The 17533-nt window shown below is 34.7% G+C and overlaps 1 protein-coding gene across 2 annotated transcripts in view; it reads left to right on the forward strand.

The window, feature by feature from the left end:
- Nucleotides 1–6194: 6194 nt before the first annotated feature.
- GABRG2 (gamma-aminobutyric acid (GABA) A receptor, gamma 2) overlaps nt 6195–17533 on the forward strand; it is a 210569-nt gene continuing 199230 nt past the window's right edge. The window contains exon 1 of one of the 2 annotated variants that reach the window (XM_006897047.1): nt 6195–6529. In XM_006897047.1, the coding sequence (XP_006897109.1) occupies nt 6417–6529 (113 nt within the window). In that variant the 5' untranslated portion in view covers nt 6195–6416. The remainder of the gene's footprint in view (nt 6530–17533) is intronic. The other variant, XM_006897048.1, reaches the window with a different exon arrangement.

A 17533-nucleotide genomic window follows, 5' to 3' on the forward strand; every position in this document is an offset into this window, starting at 1 on the left:
TTTCCTTCAAAGCAGCTTGAACTTCTTCCTTCATCACCATAGGCTCTTGCTCATATGTTATTTCTTTAAATTCCTCTGTATCTGCCAATTTCTTTCTATATAATGACTCCGTGTATTCCTTCCATCTTCTTTTAATACTTCCTGGATCATTTAATCTTCTGCCCAAAGCATCCTTATTCTTTTCATGTTATTTTAAAGATTCATTTAAGTATAGTTGTTATTGTTCTGTGCCATTGAGTTGCCTGTGACTCAGAGTGACCAATATGAGTACAATATCTCTGATCCCTGTCCTGTCCTGAGTCAGTCTCTATGACTCTGACACACCTATCTCAATTGCTCCTGATACTGTATCCGTTCATGTAAGTATAGTTAATACTTGAAATTTTTAAATAAGATTGTCTCGGCTAAAAATCTAGCCTTTCCAAAGGACAATCCTAAGTAAATAATTTGTTGTTGCCATTAAGTGCTGTTCAACACAATATCTACCATGCTCAATTTGCATGTTCCTAAGCCAATTTATTTCATTGATCGTGTTCTTCTCTTTCCCTGAGCCTCCACCTTTCTCACCATGATATCTCTTCCAAAGACTAGTCTTTTTTTTTTTTTTTTTTTTTAACAAGGATGACATGTTCAAAGTACATGTGACGAAATCTCACTCTCCTGTAAGGAGTATTCTGGACGTACTTTATCCAAGGCAGATTTGTTTGTTCTTTGTAAACAGTCAATATTCTTTACCACACCGCAATTCAAAGACATTGATTCCTATTCAGTCTTTCTTTTTTTTTTTTAAATTATTTGTCCAACTTTCATATGCATGAGAAGAAAGTGAAAATATTATTATATGGATCAGGTACACTTTAGCCTTTAAAACGGACATCTTTCTTTAAAGAGATCCTGGACAGATTATTTTTCTAATTCAGTATCTTTTGATTTCTTTACTTCAACTACTATGGATTTTGAGATAGTTAGGTAGATAGATAGATAGATAGATAATAGATAGATAGATAGATAGATAGATGATAGACAGAGAGATAGAGATAGAGACAGAGACAGAGATAGAGATAAATAATATAAATAGACATAGACATAGACATAGATATAGATACATAAAAAGATCAATCAATAGATAGATAACTTTCAGATGCTCACATTGTTGTGGAGTCAGAACCAACCCACAGTCACTTTTCTGGGGATTTTCAGACACTGTACTTAGCAGGTGGTGAATTCTATCACCTGTGTTGGGGTTGCCAACCTAATTCCTTATTCACTAGGCCACTAGAGCTCTCTATATAGATATGAAGATTTAGATCTATCTCCATCTTTTTCTTTCTCCACATGTGTGTGTTTTGTGTGAGTATTTTTTTTGTGTGTATGTGTCTTTATCTCTGGTGATGTAGTGTTTTATGTGTTGTTGTTAGGTGTGTTGGGTTGCTAACCAAAAGTTGTTAGCTTGAATCTCTGGCTGATTTTGGGGGCAAGATAAAGCAAATCTAATCTCATTAAGTTTTGTATCCTTGGAAACCCTGTGGAAGGTCACCATGACCTCGAATCAACTGTACTGTAGTGGATCTGTATGTGTAAGTGTGAACACACCTGGGAAATTATAAGGTGACATACTGATTAAATACTAGGAAATATTGGTTGATAGAACTGGTGATAGGTTATGCGGGATGAAAATATTACCTGTCACCTTTGGAAGAGACTTTTGTTAATTTCAAACCACTAATTTTTTTTTTTATTATTATTACTCTAATTCTTAACAGTTTATACAAATCAAGAGATTGACTCTCTGTATGGATCTCTCTATGTCTCTATAGATATGTGAGTATACATGTATAAACATGTAAGAAAAATCTGATGGAATGGTGTATTGCATTGGTATCCCAAAACACACACTTCTCTGGTGATATTCTGAAAACCAGTCAGAGGATTTGATAGCAATGAATGATTGAGAACTATATGTATATACAAATACATGCATATGTATATATTCATATGCATATACAGACACATACATGATGTTGGCTTTTTATAATTGAGTAAAAACTCATAAGTGATCCTCCAATGGGTTTTCTGAGGCTTTAAATCTCATTAGGATAAATGATCCTTCTTTCTACCATTGGAATAACTTATAGATTGGAATCACAAACCTTTAGACTGGCAGAGTAATTCCTTATAACTAAGGCACTAAAGCAACCTTATATGTATCTATATGTCTACATATGTATGCCTGTCTGCCCTCGTGTGTGTGTGTGTGTGTGTGTGTGTGTGTAGACCCAAGTATGTCCTATGGCATCCTTTTGCTGAATGAGCAATGTATTTAAGAATAAACATAATATAAATATTCTTACACAGAACCTAATACAATTATAAATAAACATAACATGATACAAAACATATTCTTCATACCAGCAGTCAGCATATAAGGAGACATATTGCTGACACTGAGGGGGGCCTGAAGCACTTGCTGTAGAAGGTCAAGGACTGAATTTTGCAATATGGATTGAAGCACAACATCAAGAAAACAAAGATTCTCACCACTGGATCAATTGGCAGCACCTTTAAAGATGGAGAAAAGATTGAGATTGTTAACAATTTCAGCTTGCCTTGGGTCCACAATCAACAGTGTTGGCACCAGCTATCGGGAAACCAAAAGATGAATTGCACTGGGAAAATCTGCTGCCAGGGTCCTTTCCAGAGTGCTGAAGAATAATATCAGTTTAGAAATTAAAGTGTGCCTGATCAAGGCCATGATTTTTTGCAATTATTTTCTATGCATCAGAGAGCTGGAAAATGAAAAAAAAAAAAGACAGAAGAAGAATTAATGCCTTTGAGGTGTGGTGGTGAAGATGAACATTGAATATACCATAGACTGCCAAGAGAAAAACAGGTCTGTTCTGGAGAAGGTAAAACTAAACTGTTCCTTGCAGGCAAGGATTTTGAGGATCAGTCTCACGCACTGTGTGTATGTTGCCAGAAAAGACCAGTCCTTGGAGAAAGACATTATGCTTAGAAGATTAGAGGGACAGCAGAAAATCTGAAGACCCCAGTTGAGATAGAGTGACACAGTAACTGGGGTAAAGAAAGTAGGTGTGTCAGAGACAGTGAGATTGACTCAGGACACAGCAGACTTAATAATTTCTGTGCATAGAGTCTCTAAGAGTCTCTAAGAGTAGTTGATTTGTCAGCACATAACAACAACATTGCATTGAGAAAGTGTCCATTCACGGACCTCTTCAAATTACTGAGGAGCAACGATGTCAGTTTGCAGGCTAAGGTATGCTTGATTCAGGCCATGGCCTTCTCAATCACTTACTGTGTATTTGAGAGCTGAACTATGAATAAGTGTGATAGAATAATTGATGCTGTAGAAATGGGGTATTGGAAAAGAGTACTGATACCCCATGGCCTATTAAAAGAACAAATAATATGTCTTGAAGAAAGTGCAGCAGAGAGCTCCTTGGAGGCAAAGATGAAAAAACTTATGTCTCACATACATTAGGCATGTTTTTATGGGAGGGTATTCTTTGGAGAGGAACATCATGGGTGGAAAAATGGTGGGTCAGTAAAAGAGAAGATCTTCAACCAGATGGATTGACACAGTGACTATATTAATGATCCAAAGTATGTAAAAAATTGTGAGGAAGGCACATGATAGGTTAGGGTTTAGATCTATAGTTCACAGGATTGCTGTGAGTTACACTCAACTTGATGGCATCTAACAACAATGACAAAATTCTAGATGAGAAAGACCAAAAGAAACATGTTGTTGTGTACCATTTAGTCAGGATTAACCCATAGCTGACCCTCTGGTGGGTTTTCAGAGGCAGTTAATTACACAGGAGATTGTCCATCCTTCTCATAAGGAGCAGCTGGTGGATTCAGGATTGCAGCAGAGTTTCTTGCCACCAGGCCACCAGTGTTTCCTAAAAGAAGCATAGCAGCAATTAATTTTACGTTTAAAAATTATGCTCACATGCAGTAAATAGGAAAATTTCCTATTTTTTCCCTAGAATTTTGGAAGGTATTTATTAACATAGATTATAAAAATGCAAGGGTTATTATAAAATTATGTCAAAGAATTTCTGCTTTGTGAATGTGATAATGTTAATTCTTAAAGTTTTATTATACTTATCGCTAGACAGACTAATCATTACTTTAGAGAATGAGAAGATATGTTTATACTGTGAAAGAAAAAATACTCATGAGTATTTTAAAATAAAATTTATAACAAAATTTGCAGCAAAATCTGCAAGCTAATAGACTGCCTATGTGTTTTGTTTGGCTTATTCTTTGTTTCTCTAATTGGGGTATTCTATGCACAAAATCCTTATTTTAAATTTCTCTGCAAGCTAGGACAGGAACTAAGCAGTCACAACGCTATTCAAATTGGTCATGGTCACTGAATATTTACCTTTAAACCACTTTAAAGACTCAAAGTTCTGCTTCTCTTATTTACCTCATTTATTTGTTTTGGAGTCGCTATGAGTCGCAAAGGGCACATAACAACAACAACAGCAACTTGTTTTTGAAGACATTTAAGTATGTAAACGTAACCACTATAAAAATATTTTTTATTTTGTACTTTAGTAGTAATAAGAAAGGGCAAAATTCTTCACAGTGCAGGAAGAATAAGATAGCTACGACAAAGTACAGAGATTGTCAATTTGTTCATTCTCCATTTCAATCATTGTATGTGAATTCTTACAGTGGTGTTTAATTGGATTTTTCCCCCCTAGGTGTCATAAAATAGCACTCCTTTAATAAGAATTGTAAAGCTCCCAAATCAGGATTCTAGGTAGTCTTTCTCCACCTTTATTCTCAGAATACATCACTTCAACCAATGCTGTGGATAGCAGCCATCAGTGAAGTTTCTTAGCTGTTGGTTTGTGGTATTTTAATCTATTTTTTTAGGGGAGGCACATTTTAAAGATAACAGAAGAATATGCATCTGATAATCTTAGGTTCTGTCCTGTGTCTCCCAACTCCTTACTCAAGTCCTCTACTTGACAAGCATTCCCCTTGCAGAAAGTCACTGTTTTGAGACAGCTCTCCACTGGATGCCAGGTCTGACTCTTATTCTTTTCTTCTACTTCCTCATGAACATTTCTTCTGTTCTCCTGACTCTTCAGAAACCATTGCACACTCCTCCACTTCATTCCCTATGATGACTAAATGGGATTTCCTCTGTGGTGGAGGAGGTAAGTTGGCATAGTGGGATATCTCTCATGCATCAGTATCCATGGTAACATTGGAGGCAAGAAGGAAGCAAGTTTATCTTATTTGCTTACACCAGAATTCATCAGAATAGTTAGTCAAAAGAACAGAAAAGCAGTAAAACAGCGAACAGAATGTCATATTTTTCAATGTCCTCTTGACCATGCCGATTTTCCCTCTTAGATTCCAAATACAGTCACCCTTCCCCATCTTGTGGTCTTTATCCTTTGCCCCTGTACCTATCATATGCTTAATACTTCAAGTAATTTATGTCAATACACAAATGACACTGAAGAGAGGAGTGAATTATGTGACACAAAATTTCTTCAAGTCTTTTCATTCTCTAAGTGAATTAGCCTTGATTTCACCAGATAGCTCTTCAAAACAGACGGCTTATAAAGAAACAACTACTCTTCCCCTACTGTCTGTGTCCCTCTCCCACAATTTAATAATGATTTTTAAGATAGAACACTTTAAAGTGAGGATTCTTGGCAGATCTGATGAAACAAGCTTGTGTCTTGATCACACAGGTTCTGAGCTAGCAGCACTTCTTCCCTATGAAACCCAGTGCTTTTATGCTTGTGTGTGCAACGAAGGGTTAAAAAGCAGTGGAAAGACGTCACGAGAGTGTTAATTCCTGCTGCAGCAGCGCACAGCACTTCCACTTTGACCTCATAGTTAATCTGCGTGATAAGCACGCCAAGCTTCTAGTGATTTTTCTCTACTTCTTTCTTTTAAACACACACACACACATGCACACACTCGGCCCTGCCTCCTCTAAAAGAGAAAGCATACCAAAACAAACAAACAAAACCAAAAAAAGAATGGATGGACTTGGGGAGTACAGCAGACTGTGAGGGACATGAGTACGTGCAGGCGTTTCTTGCTGCCTTAATTGCCTTGGCGTGCTTCTCTCCAGGCACCCTCCCCCTGCCTCAATTACATTATTCCCCCAGACTTGGAAGCTGCTGCCTTAGCTGACGTTTTGATGGTATCTGCAAGCGTCTGTGCTGATTTTATTTCTGCCTCCTGAATATTAATTCTTGAGCCTGGTAGCAGTACATCGCTCCAGTATCGGGAACTACTAGAGGCAAGTGGGAGGGGAGCTACCATCAGATCATAAGCATAATAATAATACAAAGAGGAGGGTTTCTTCTGCAACCCAGAGAAAGAAGGCGAGAGAAAGGGGGAAAAAAGCGATGAGTTCGCTGAATGCATGGAGCACAAGAAGCTCAGTCTACTCGACTCCTGTATTTTCTCAGAAAATGACGGTGTGGATTCTGCTGCTGCTGCTGCTATCGCTCTACCCGGGGTAAGATGTGCCCTTTTAGGTCTCATTTTGTTCTGGAGAGGTGGGGGGAGGGGCGGAGATGTGGAACTGAAGAGACCACACAGATACTGGAGTGTGGAGGCTTTAAAATTTAGATGAGGGCAACTCTATGGAGAAGGAAAGTAAGGGAGGAAAGAGGCCACTTTTGCTTATGTATTCATTTATTTATTGTATTGTCTTAGTTTTGTGTTAACGTTTTCACGTTAAGCTAATATCATAGATTGCAGAGTTGTGTTTTTAATCGCTGCAATCTAATGTCCAGGTGGAATGTGCGGATACACAACTGACATTTGAGGCCCTGTCGGAGGCGTTTTGGGTGGGGGTCTGGGGAAGAAAGCTACAAATGGGATCTTGGAGGAGCACACCGTGGAGATGTGTGTAAGAGAGGAGGGGGGCTGGCCCTGCTTCTGTACTTGTTTCGCAAGCTAGGCATTCTTAAGGTCAGAGGACCAGGTTTTCTTTCAGCTCCAATGACCCAGCAGCTGACTTCTTGATGAGCAAACAGAGTTCAGCACCAGGGACAGCAGCCCTGGTTTGTTTAGTTAAAATAGGGCATTCTCTTAACTAGACAGGCCATCCATACAGTCCAGAAAGGCCAATGAAGAAAGGAGCACAAATGAAGTTCTAGGCTTCTGCTTTGAATACCCCCTTGCGTGGAATGAGAGGGTGTCTGCCGGGAATGGACATGGGATAGAGAATATACTTGATCAGAAAGGGGGGACATGTGATAGAGAATGTGCTTGACTAATTCTAGAGGGTTAGGACAGTATACATCTGGATTTGTTGGCCTTGTTGCAGCATTAAAAAAATATGCTGAACTTGATGAACATTATGTTAAAATTGTGAAGTATGCAAGAACACCTAAAGTCTTGCTACACTGAGTAAAGAGAGAGATTGAAATAAGCATGTGTACTCTCTGAAGTATTCTAAACCTAAATTTTCTTGAAGTCCTTGGAAGCAACCAGAACATCAGGAGAATATCCACTTCTTGTTTGACATTTATATATCTACTTAAACATCCTTTCTGAGGATCTTCATACACATCCAGAAGTGAGATAGAAGTCTACTATTTCTTTACCAATTCTATGCTGTTCATTTGAAATAAAACCCTATTAGAACTATCATCCCTCTATCCCGAATAAAATAATGAAAACAAGACACTGCTAAAGTTTTACTTGGAGTCAACACTTTAATATAGTAGTTGCAATGAAGAAATATGAAAGTGATGGAGTTAAACAATTACTTAACCGACATACCTAGTCACATTTTCTTGTCTCTATTCTCTAGGATGGATGTTGGAAGATAAGAGGTTTTAAGAAAGAAACAAAATCTAACTATAGAAGGAAAATCTCTCCTTTGGGTTTTCAACAAGAGAGAGAGGGTCTGCTAAACACAAAACTTTCGATACTTTTATGTTTTTTTTTTTTTTTCAGAAAAACTAGAGCGTGCTTTCACCAAGGGTATAAAATGAAATAGATATCTCAGAAATGGAATGAGACTTTTTCTGGAAATGATTTTATAAATAGTACATTGGAATTCTGAAAAAAATTTCTACTCAAAGTGTCAACACAATTTTAAACATAATGTTATGTGTAACTCCCAAACTCAACATAGCAGGTAATAGAGGATTCATTGTTGGTTGCTGATAGAAAAATAACATTTCTCTCTTCCTACCATTTATGAAACCTGTGGATTAAAATGTAGATTAGATAAAGTTATTTTTTTCCTTTTGCATCAACCCAGTAAATAACTTTAAATCTAAAGAGATACTGTATTGTATCTTCTGTATCTACAATTGTCCCATTTTAACAGAAGAAAAACGTAACTTCATTATTCTTCATAATAGTAAAATACTTAAGATGTCATCTTGTTAGTAACAGCACTACATATTCTTGCAATCATTATATAAAAATGAAAATTTTGTGGTGCAGTTTAATTGTGAAATATTACCTAGAATAGTCTAGGTACACCTTGTAAATAGATATAAAGGGGGTTTTAGTGTTGTAGAGACTCCCTAGTCAGAGGAATTGTGCATCTTCATGGTAATGACAGGGAATAAAGTTATTGTCCGGAACCTAGACTGTGATTATGTATCTGTTTGTTGCAATTCTATATTAAAAAAACCCCAAACACCAAAACAATACAAGTCATTGTCTTGGCTTAGTATAGCTGAAGGAAAATAGAAAACTTTGATTTTTAAAACTGATTCTTGCGAGAGGGTGGGGAGAGATAAGGGAAGAGAGTCTCTAGCAGTCAATAACTAGAAAATTTTAAAAAAACACCCAAATTTAACATTTTCACTTATTTAATCCCAGATCATAAGTGTTTTCTTTACTAAACTTATAAAATTTATTTGATTATATCTGGACATAAAATAAGAAAGTATTGCATGAATAATTTTGATATATAATATGTCTTCTAACAGGTTTGATTTTTAATTATGAAACACAAACTTTTCTGGACTATAAAATACTTCATTTACATTGCTGTCATAGATTCCTGGACAATTAACTGAAAAGTTTTGGATCATTAAGTCTAAAGTAGAGACAATGAATTTGTTCTTAGATAATTAATTAAAGAAAATTGGCTTAATTTTGCTAATGTGAAAAGAAAGAAGGTTATTCTTCATCAAATAGTGTGCTATTTAAAAGTACTTGGTTCATTCATACTATTTTGATAAGGGGAATAGAATAATTCTTTTCACATCTAGGTGTTGGTGTTGGGCTTTTTTTTCTTTCTTAATTTTATACTGGTTTACAAACAAAGTTTATAAAGTTCATATACATTGCTTTTCACACCAGATCTTTCCCTCCCTCCATCCAATTTATTTATTTTTTTTTTTTGTAACTCATAAAGTGTATTGTACAGATAGTGGATAAGAAGTATGATAAGTACTTTTTATAAACCCTAAAATGTTAAAAGTCATTAGCTAAAACCTTAAAAATGGATACATATATGAGTTTGTGTATTTATAGCCATAATTTTACATATATATATATATATATATATATATATATATATATATATAGTCAATAAACGTTTTTAAAAGTTTAAAGTCAGATATATTGGAGCTTTTTAAGCTCTATCAAATGGATTAAGTTCTCTCCCATTGTTAAACTATTCTAAAATCACTGAAATAAGTCGATATACTACAGAAAATGAAATAGAATGAAATACTACAAATGAAGTTATTTACATTATATAGTAACAAAATTGTACATTCCATTTACTAGAATATTGTTTTAAACTTAGCTTCAGCAGAAATGAAAAGTGGACTGATATCTGAGATAATTAGTCTAAATCTAATTAAGATATGTTATCACAGTATTTTTTAAAAATGAATTTTTTTCATTCAAGATTTAGACATATTTTCTGCTTTCATTTATTGTCTGATCAGAAATTCTTTGAATGGCTTCATAAGACTACTAAGAGCTTTTATTCAACAATTACATTTTATATAGTTTTTAACTTAGGTAAGTTAACACCATGAGCACACAACTAACATGGTAGTTCCTTTATATTTTTTTATCTTTTTATAGAATTACTCACTATAAATAAAGTTGTTATTCTCGATTGTTGTAAAGGTTTCAAATAGTTTTTAATCTAGGAAAAATATTTCCTCATCAAATATAATTACTTAGTTTAAATACAGCATTTCAAAAGTCTACCCTGAGGCATACATTTACGTTGGAAGGCTTGTGGTGGACGAGGAGAGTCAGGAGGAAAGAAAGAAAAAAATAAAAGGCTTGTCTCCCATATTTTCTAAGAATTAAGTGACTTAATTTCATCTAGACAAAGCATTTTATTTTAAACAGGAATTTTTTATTTGATTAGTTACAAAAATGACTATTTGAAATCTTAATTTCATTTTAGAATAGCTGTTTTCCTCTATTTCCTTATTCCTTATTTACTTATATCTAATAATAGATGCCTTTTGTCTATATCTTTTAAAATTACTTCAAAATCATCCACTAAAATTAGGAGGATGCTGAGATGCACTTTTAAGAGTCTTTTTTAAATTATTTATTGTTAATATTGTCTGACTAAAGCTATGACTGCTTATCACTATGATATTACCACTTCCCAAGCCATTCATAGAGAAACTTTCCACAGTTCAACAGCATGTATACTGCACTGAAATAGTTTATGCTTGTGTTTCTCCAAAGCACTTTTTACCAAGTTGACTGATCCCAGAGGTTTAAATCAAAGTTATTATTAGGACACATTATGATTGTTTGGCTGTTATTGATGCCAGTACAATATATAATTCCAAGAGACAGAGTTTCAAATTGATGGAATACTCTACATGTGACATCATATTCAGTTAAATGTCAAGAAAAGAAATTTATAGTTCTGTTCCTCCATTATAAGCAATCAAGGTGACATCTTCAAAATCAGAAACAATAATGATGGCAAAAATTTTACTTTCGGATTGCCATGCTTAATACTATCATATATAAAATATATGTGTTTTTCATTTTGTTGTTATGTATCATTGAGTTGAAACCAACTGAAAGCTGACCCTCCAGCAGGTTTTCAGAGGCTGTAAATAGCAAAGGAGGAGATTGTCTGTCTTTTGCCTGAGAAGAAGTTATTGGATTCAATCTGCCTGCCTTTGGGTTGATAGGTGTAACTCCTTACTTATGCCATCAGAGCTCCTTATGTGGATATATTAAAGCAAATTTCTATTTTTATCTGCCTATCTTTGAATTTTTGCCTGGTGATCATGAAGACGGCACAGGATAGGGAAAGATAATGGCCAGTTGTTCATAGGTAGCTTGAGTCATAGTCAATTTGATGGCACATGTCAACATATTTAACCTCAACCCTGTTACGTAGTTACATCAAGAGCCCTAAACCCTGCTCTATATTGTGCCAAACTTATTGTCTCTGACACACTTAATCCCATTACCTGTTACTGAATAGATCCATCTCATTGAGGGTCTTCCTCTCGTGCACTGTCCCTCCACCCTCCCAAACATGACGTCCCTCTCCAAGGACCTGTCCCTCCTTGCTACATGTCCAAAGTAAGTCAGATGGATCTTCAGAATCCTTGTCTCCAAGGAGCAGCCTGGTTTCCCACTCTCTAGGCCAAACCTGTTTGTTTTCCTAGCAGTCCATGGTATAATTAGCACTCTTCTCCAGCACCACAGCTCAAAGGCATCAATTTTCTTTCTATCATCCCTAGTCATTATCCAGCTTTCTGAAGCATAGCAAGCAATTACAAAGACTATGCCCTGGATCAGGAGCACTTTAGTCTCCAGTCTGATGTTGTTGCTCTGGATAGGTCCCTGACAGCTGACTTGCCCAATGCACTTCATCTCTTGTTTTCCTGGCTGCTGCTACCAAGAGTGTTAATTGTGGAGCCAAGTAAACTAAATCTGTTAACAATCTCATTCTTTTCACCATCCATAATAATGCTGCCAGTTGGCCCAGTGGTTTAAAAAGGTTATATGTAGAAAAGATAAAAACATATTTTTAAAAAGGGTTTAAGTAAGTAAAAATTGATGCATATTTCATTCATTACTTTGCAATCTAATTAATAATTACGTCTCAACAAATTGAAAAAAGGTATCTTTTCCTCCACTGATCACATTTGCAGATTAACATGCTCCATGTTGCCTTTTTGATTCCCTGCAAAAATCCGTAGAAAATGTATGGCTAAGTTGAGACAATGACACAAAGTTTTAAATATACTTCTCTTTCTCTCTCTGTGTGTGTGTGTGTGTGTGTGTGTATTTACTTTAGCCATACAAGCAATCATTTAATTAATTTTTTTTTCAAGTGATAACTTGACACTGAGAAATTTTCCCCCCAAGGAATAAAATATTGTAATTTCTATAAATGCACTCTAATTTATTCTTATGAGAATATTTACATTAATTTTCTTGTCATTATAATAGTTTAGAGACTTTTTTCCCCCTTCAATATATGAAGAAGTTGAGATGTGGAGAGGTTAAAAAGTTTTTCAAGGCTCCTTTATATTAACTGAAGAGAGGAGTTCAATTTCCATTTGTCATGTCCCTAGGATCAAACACCGTACTACATAAGTACAGTCATACTTAATCCCTGGTGCCTTCTTCATATATGTAAGGAAATACCTGAATTGTTTTGAGTTACAAAATACCTCTTGATTTGCCTTTACTGGGAAGGTTATTTGCTATTCACACTTCCTTCCTGTTCCAGAGAACAAGTATTTTTTAAAGAAAATACAAAGCTCCTTTTAAGTTACACATTAATGATTTAGAGTAAAAATGAAATTTAACTCCAAACCATATGAATCCCTATAGTATTATAAGAGCACAATATATGGTAATAATTCTATATTATTATAAAAAACCATTGTATAACTTTGTATAGATAAAATACCATGTTAATGCTAAGTAAGTAACAATAACACATTACACTCTCCACCCATTCATGAAGAAAATCATAGGAATACCAAATAGCATAATAATGGGGGGAAAGACTGTTTCAGGCAAAGAGCCTTTGAAATGATTGAAACTCACCACCACCCAAGTTTAGTTGTAGTCTTTATAGTAAGATAAATATATGCTAAGTTCTGTTATTTAGGCATATTTAAATAAAACAATCTAAATATAGAATTTCAATATAACCTTGGCAAGAAGAAATAAGTGACTGAATGGTCTCTGCTATTTGTATTTTGTTTACTTTTTGTTCAAGCCTTGGATTTTCATTATAAACTGTTTAAGAAAACTTCCTTGAAATACATACCAATCAAAACAACTATACATGAAAATTGTAGAAATTAATATAAATATATAGTGTATTACTTAATTCACTAAATTATTATTAGTTGCTGTAGGTATGGACTATAATATTAAAACACATTGTCATCGAACTGTAACCATCTCATAGCAGGCCCTACAACAGATTTTCAGTGGTAGTGAATTGTATCAGAGGAGATTGCCCATCTTTCTCCTATGGACTGAGCTGTTGACTCAAACAACCTGTCTTTGGATTGGCAGTGCAGCTCTTAACTCACCAAGCCTTTGCATCTCTAGATTATGAACTTTTATATAACCAAAGGATATGTAAGACATGAAATCTACCATCTTCTAATTTATGTTTATATTTTATTTGCATATAAATAAATTACTTAAAGATGTTTACTCCTCAGGGAGGAAAAGAAACAAAAAGAACCAAACACCAACAATCTTTTTATTCCTTGATGTGTCCAAATGCACAACTTTTTTAATGTACAAAATCTTTTAAATTATAGTTTAAGTATTTTTCCAGTCATTGTAAAAAATAAATATATGAGTGAATATATGGTATTATTTTAGCATAGATTCCATTCACTAACTAGTAGCCAGTTGATATTATATACTACCAATTTATTTTGTTGCCTTAATTTCTTACTAACACATCTTCTGAATATTTTTAATCTAATATTAATTGTTATCAAATATTTGATTATTAGATACAAATAGCCGAGATCTCCGATTGCCTAGTGACAAGTAACTGCTACAATACCAAAGGCACACAGTTCAAATCCAGCAGCTGCTTCATGGGACAAGGATGGGCAATCTCCTGTGTGATTATCGCCTCTGAAAACCTGACAGAGCGTCAGTTATGGATTATTTCCATCTCGGATACACAACAACATACAAGTTATGACCTGTACTTAATTTCAAAAGCATTAAGGAATAATAATAAAATAAATAATATAATTAATTATTGGAACTTTTTCAGCATTAATTGAAAAATATAATACATATGGAATATAAAAGTATGTGCATTGATAATCCTTTGATAAGAGAACAAAGATAGATAATTTATTGAAATATTAATAATTTCTTCAATTACCTTTCTCACCTATATTCTTCCAGTACCCTCTTACTTATTATTCTATTAAAATATCAACAAGCAAGATTTTAGTCATCAATTGATATCGTCATTCTAAATTTAAGATGCATTTTAATGATATAAGTAAACACATACATCTACCTTTTGGATAATGATTTTCTACCTTATAAAATCATTTCCATTACATAAAAACAATGGAGTAAATAAAAATCAGAATGACAAATTAATGAGACAATTTTAAATTTCATTTAAAACTATCTTCATCTGTATTTTACTTTTCAATAGAAAGTTGATTCTTTTCCCTGGTACCTTTTTATAAGGAAAATTTGAAGGTATAATTTTTGAAGTCAATAACACCTGAATGATTCCAGGAGAAAACGCTTACTGTAGTATACTGTCTCTTTTGTGTCACCTGCTTATAGTTTTTAATTGACCTTTGTTTTCGAGACCATAAAGAGAATACATCCTACATTCATTTTCTGGATTGTTTCTCAACATTGACACAAACTCACTGCACCCTAAATTTCCTATTTATGCTTTCAAGTTGTAGTTATGTGCCATTGAGTCACCTGCAACTCATGGAAACCTTATGCACAACCTTTTAAACTCGGTCCTATTCTAAGAAATCTCACTGTCTCTGACACACCTAACCCTAATATTACCCCATTTACTGTGTCAATCCATCTCATCCATGATCTTCCTCTCTTGTGCTTGTGAAATTGTAAATTTTATTCCATATAAGTACTTCTTAAAAGAACTTAATGCTCACATCACATATATTCTAATTAGTTAAGTGTAACAATTATTTGATTTCAATATTTTAGGGTTATTTTTGGTTCAATTTTAAAAGGTTCTCTCAGGGAATAGTTTCAGGGATTTGCCCAGGCTTCATGGTTTCAGAAAGTATGGAATTTATTAGAATTTAAAATTCTATCCTGTATTTCCTTCTTTTTTATTAGAATCCCTTTATAAAATCCTTGATTAAAGAACGCAGCTCTTGCAACCAGACACCAGCTAGCTCTTTTGGCCTCACAGCAAATAGGTAAAGCAAATAACTACACATTCTGTATCTTCCTTTATTCCTGATTCCCTTTATATTTGCATATTGATTAACAGTTTCACCACATGATTGGTTATTAAAATTACTAACAAGAGATTTATAAAAAAGATGTTTATAAAAAAGTTAAATTGGTAAAATCTATGTGATAGACATATTTAAAATAATGACAGAAAATGGTTGCTGTGGTTCCTTATGTAACACAAAATCATGAGATTTGTTTCTTTGGTTTGGAGGCCTAGGGTCCTATTTTCATGAGAACTCCCAGGTAATTGTCCTAATAAAGTTTCAGTGCTTCAGTTACGCCTCCTATTTGTTATATAATGTAACAACTTAGTGGTATTAAAAGCAAACCCTCTTTTGAAAATTATTTTCTGGGAAAAGAAGATATTCTTTCCTATTTAATTATCAAAAGAGTATTTTTAAAACAGTAAACATTTTTGTTTTATTTTCTAAGTGCATGTTTGAAGCTGATTACATTTAGTTCCATTTCATTAAAAAATAAATAAATATTTCAATTATTTAAACAGTGACATAACAAGCCCATACCTTATTAAAATTATAAAACTTAGATTACTTTATTTAGTTTATTCTAAATTCAGTGATTTTTAGAAACAAAATTATCTTGGAGAACTTCCTTGTCTGTTATGGTTAGCAGTGTCTGTTTATTTAAGTTATCTAAGGTATTTCTCAGATGGAATAAATGATACCTGATTCTAATGACCTCGAATGCTAACTTAAAATAATATTCAATGGGGTGAAAAGTTTTAGTTTGCTTGACTCCACAGTCAATACTCTTGGCACCAGCAGCCAGGAAATTAAAAGAAGTATTGTTATGGGAAAGTCGGCTGTTAGGGACCTCTCTAAATTACTGAAGAGCAATGGTGTCTCTCTGGAGACTAAGGTGCATCTGATACATGCCATGATCTTTGCAACCACTTATTATGTTTCAGAGGGTCGGACAATGACTGGAGAGAATTGATGCCTTTGAGCTGTGGTGCTGGAGAAGAGTATTGAATGTACGATGGGCTGCTAGGAAAACACACAGATTCATCCTGGAGAGGGTTAAACCAGGCCCTCCCTGGAGGCAAAGATTCTGAGGTTTCGTCTGACATACTTTGTACATGTTGTAAGGGGGACCGGCCCTTGGAGAGGGACATCATGCTTAGTAGGGTGGAGGGACAGAGCAGGAGGGGAAGACCCTCTATGAGGTGGATTGATTCAGTGACTGGGGTAATCGGGATGCGTGTGTTAGAGGCAGTGCGATTGGCACAGGACAGAGCAGAGTTTAGGGCTGTTGTACATAGGATCGCTATGAGTTGCAAGCGACTCGACAGCACATAACAACAAGTGAAAAGTCTGTGCTAACAGAAACTCTAGACTTTTTGTTGTTTTTCTTGTTAGTTGCTATTGAGTTGGCCCTATTTTGAACTCTCCTCACCATCTCTGATATGCTTAAGCCTAGTGTCACATTCAATATGTGAAATCCATTTTGTGGGGGTCTTTCTTTCTATGACCCTGTAACTTTCTCAACATGTGCTTTTTTTCCGAAGACTGTCTTCTCCTGAAAATATGGCGAAAGTGCGTAAACATCTTGGCACCTAAGGAGCACCTTGGTTGTATGTTCTCCAAGACATACCTGTTTCTATTTTTTTGGCATTCCATGGAAAATCTAGTACCCTTTTGCAACACCACAACTCAAAGGTATTGATTCTTAGCATTCAATGGATGAAAATGTATGAAGAGTCCACTATACAGAGTAAAACCATACACAATATGGTTTTATTTGATTTTTCAAAAGCGTATCACTGGGTGATTATTTGCAAATTCTTCTCAATTGGTTGAGTTGAACTAACAGTCTTAATTAGTAACCAATACTTAACATTTGTTCCCAAAGACTCTGGTTTAGATATTAATTTAGGGCTATTGTCAGGAGGGACCATCCTTTAGGTGGGGGAAGACAGTTTGCTGAGAAATATAGAGGTTCAGTGAAAAAGAAGACCTTCAGGTGATGTATTAACACAGTGACTACAACAATGAGATAATGAAAATGGCACAAGAGCACAGGTTTGGAACTGTTTTTCATAGTTGCTATTGTT

The sequence above is a fragment of the Elephantulus edwardii genome, unplaced genomic scaffold (genome assembly GCF_000299155.1).
Source record: "Elephantulus edwardii isolate Elephantulus edwardi_28Jun2011 unplaced genomic scaffold, EleEdw1.0 scaffold00197, whole genome shotgun sequence".
Classification (NCBI taxonomy): Eukaryota; Metazoa; Chordata; class Mammalia; order Macroscelidea; family Macroscelididae; genus Elephantulus; species Elephantulus edwardii.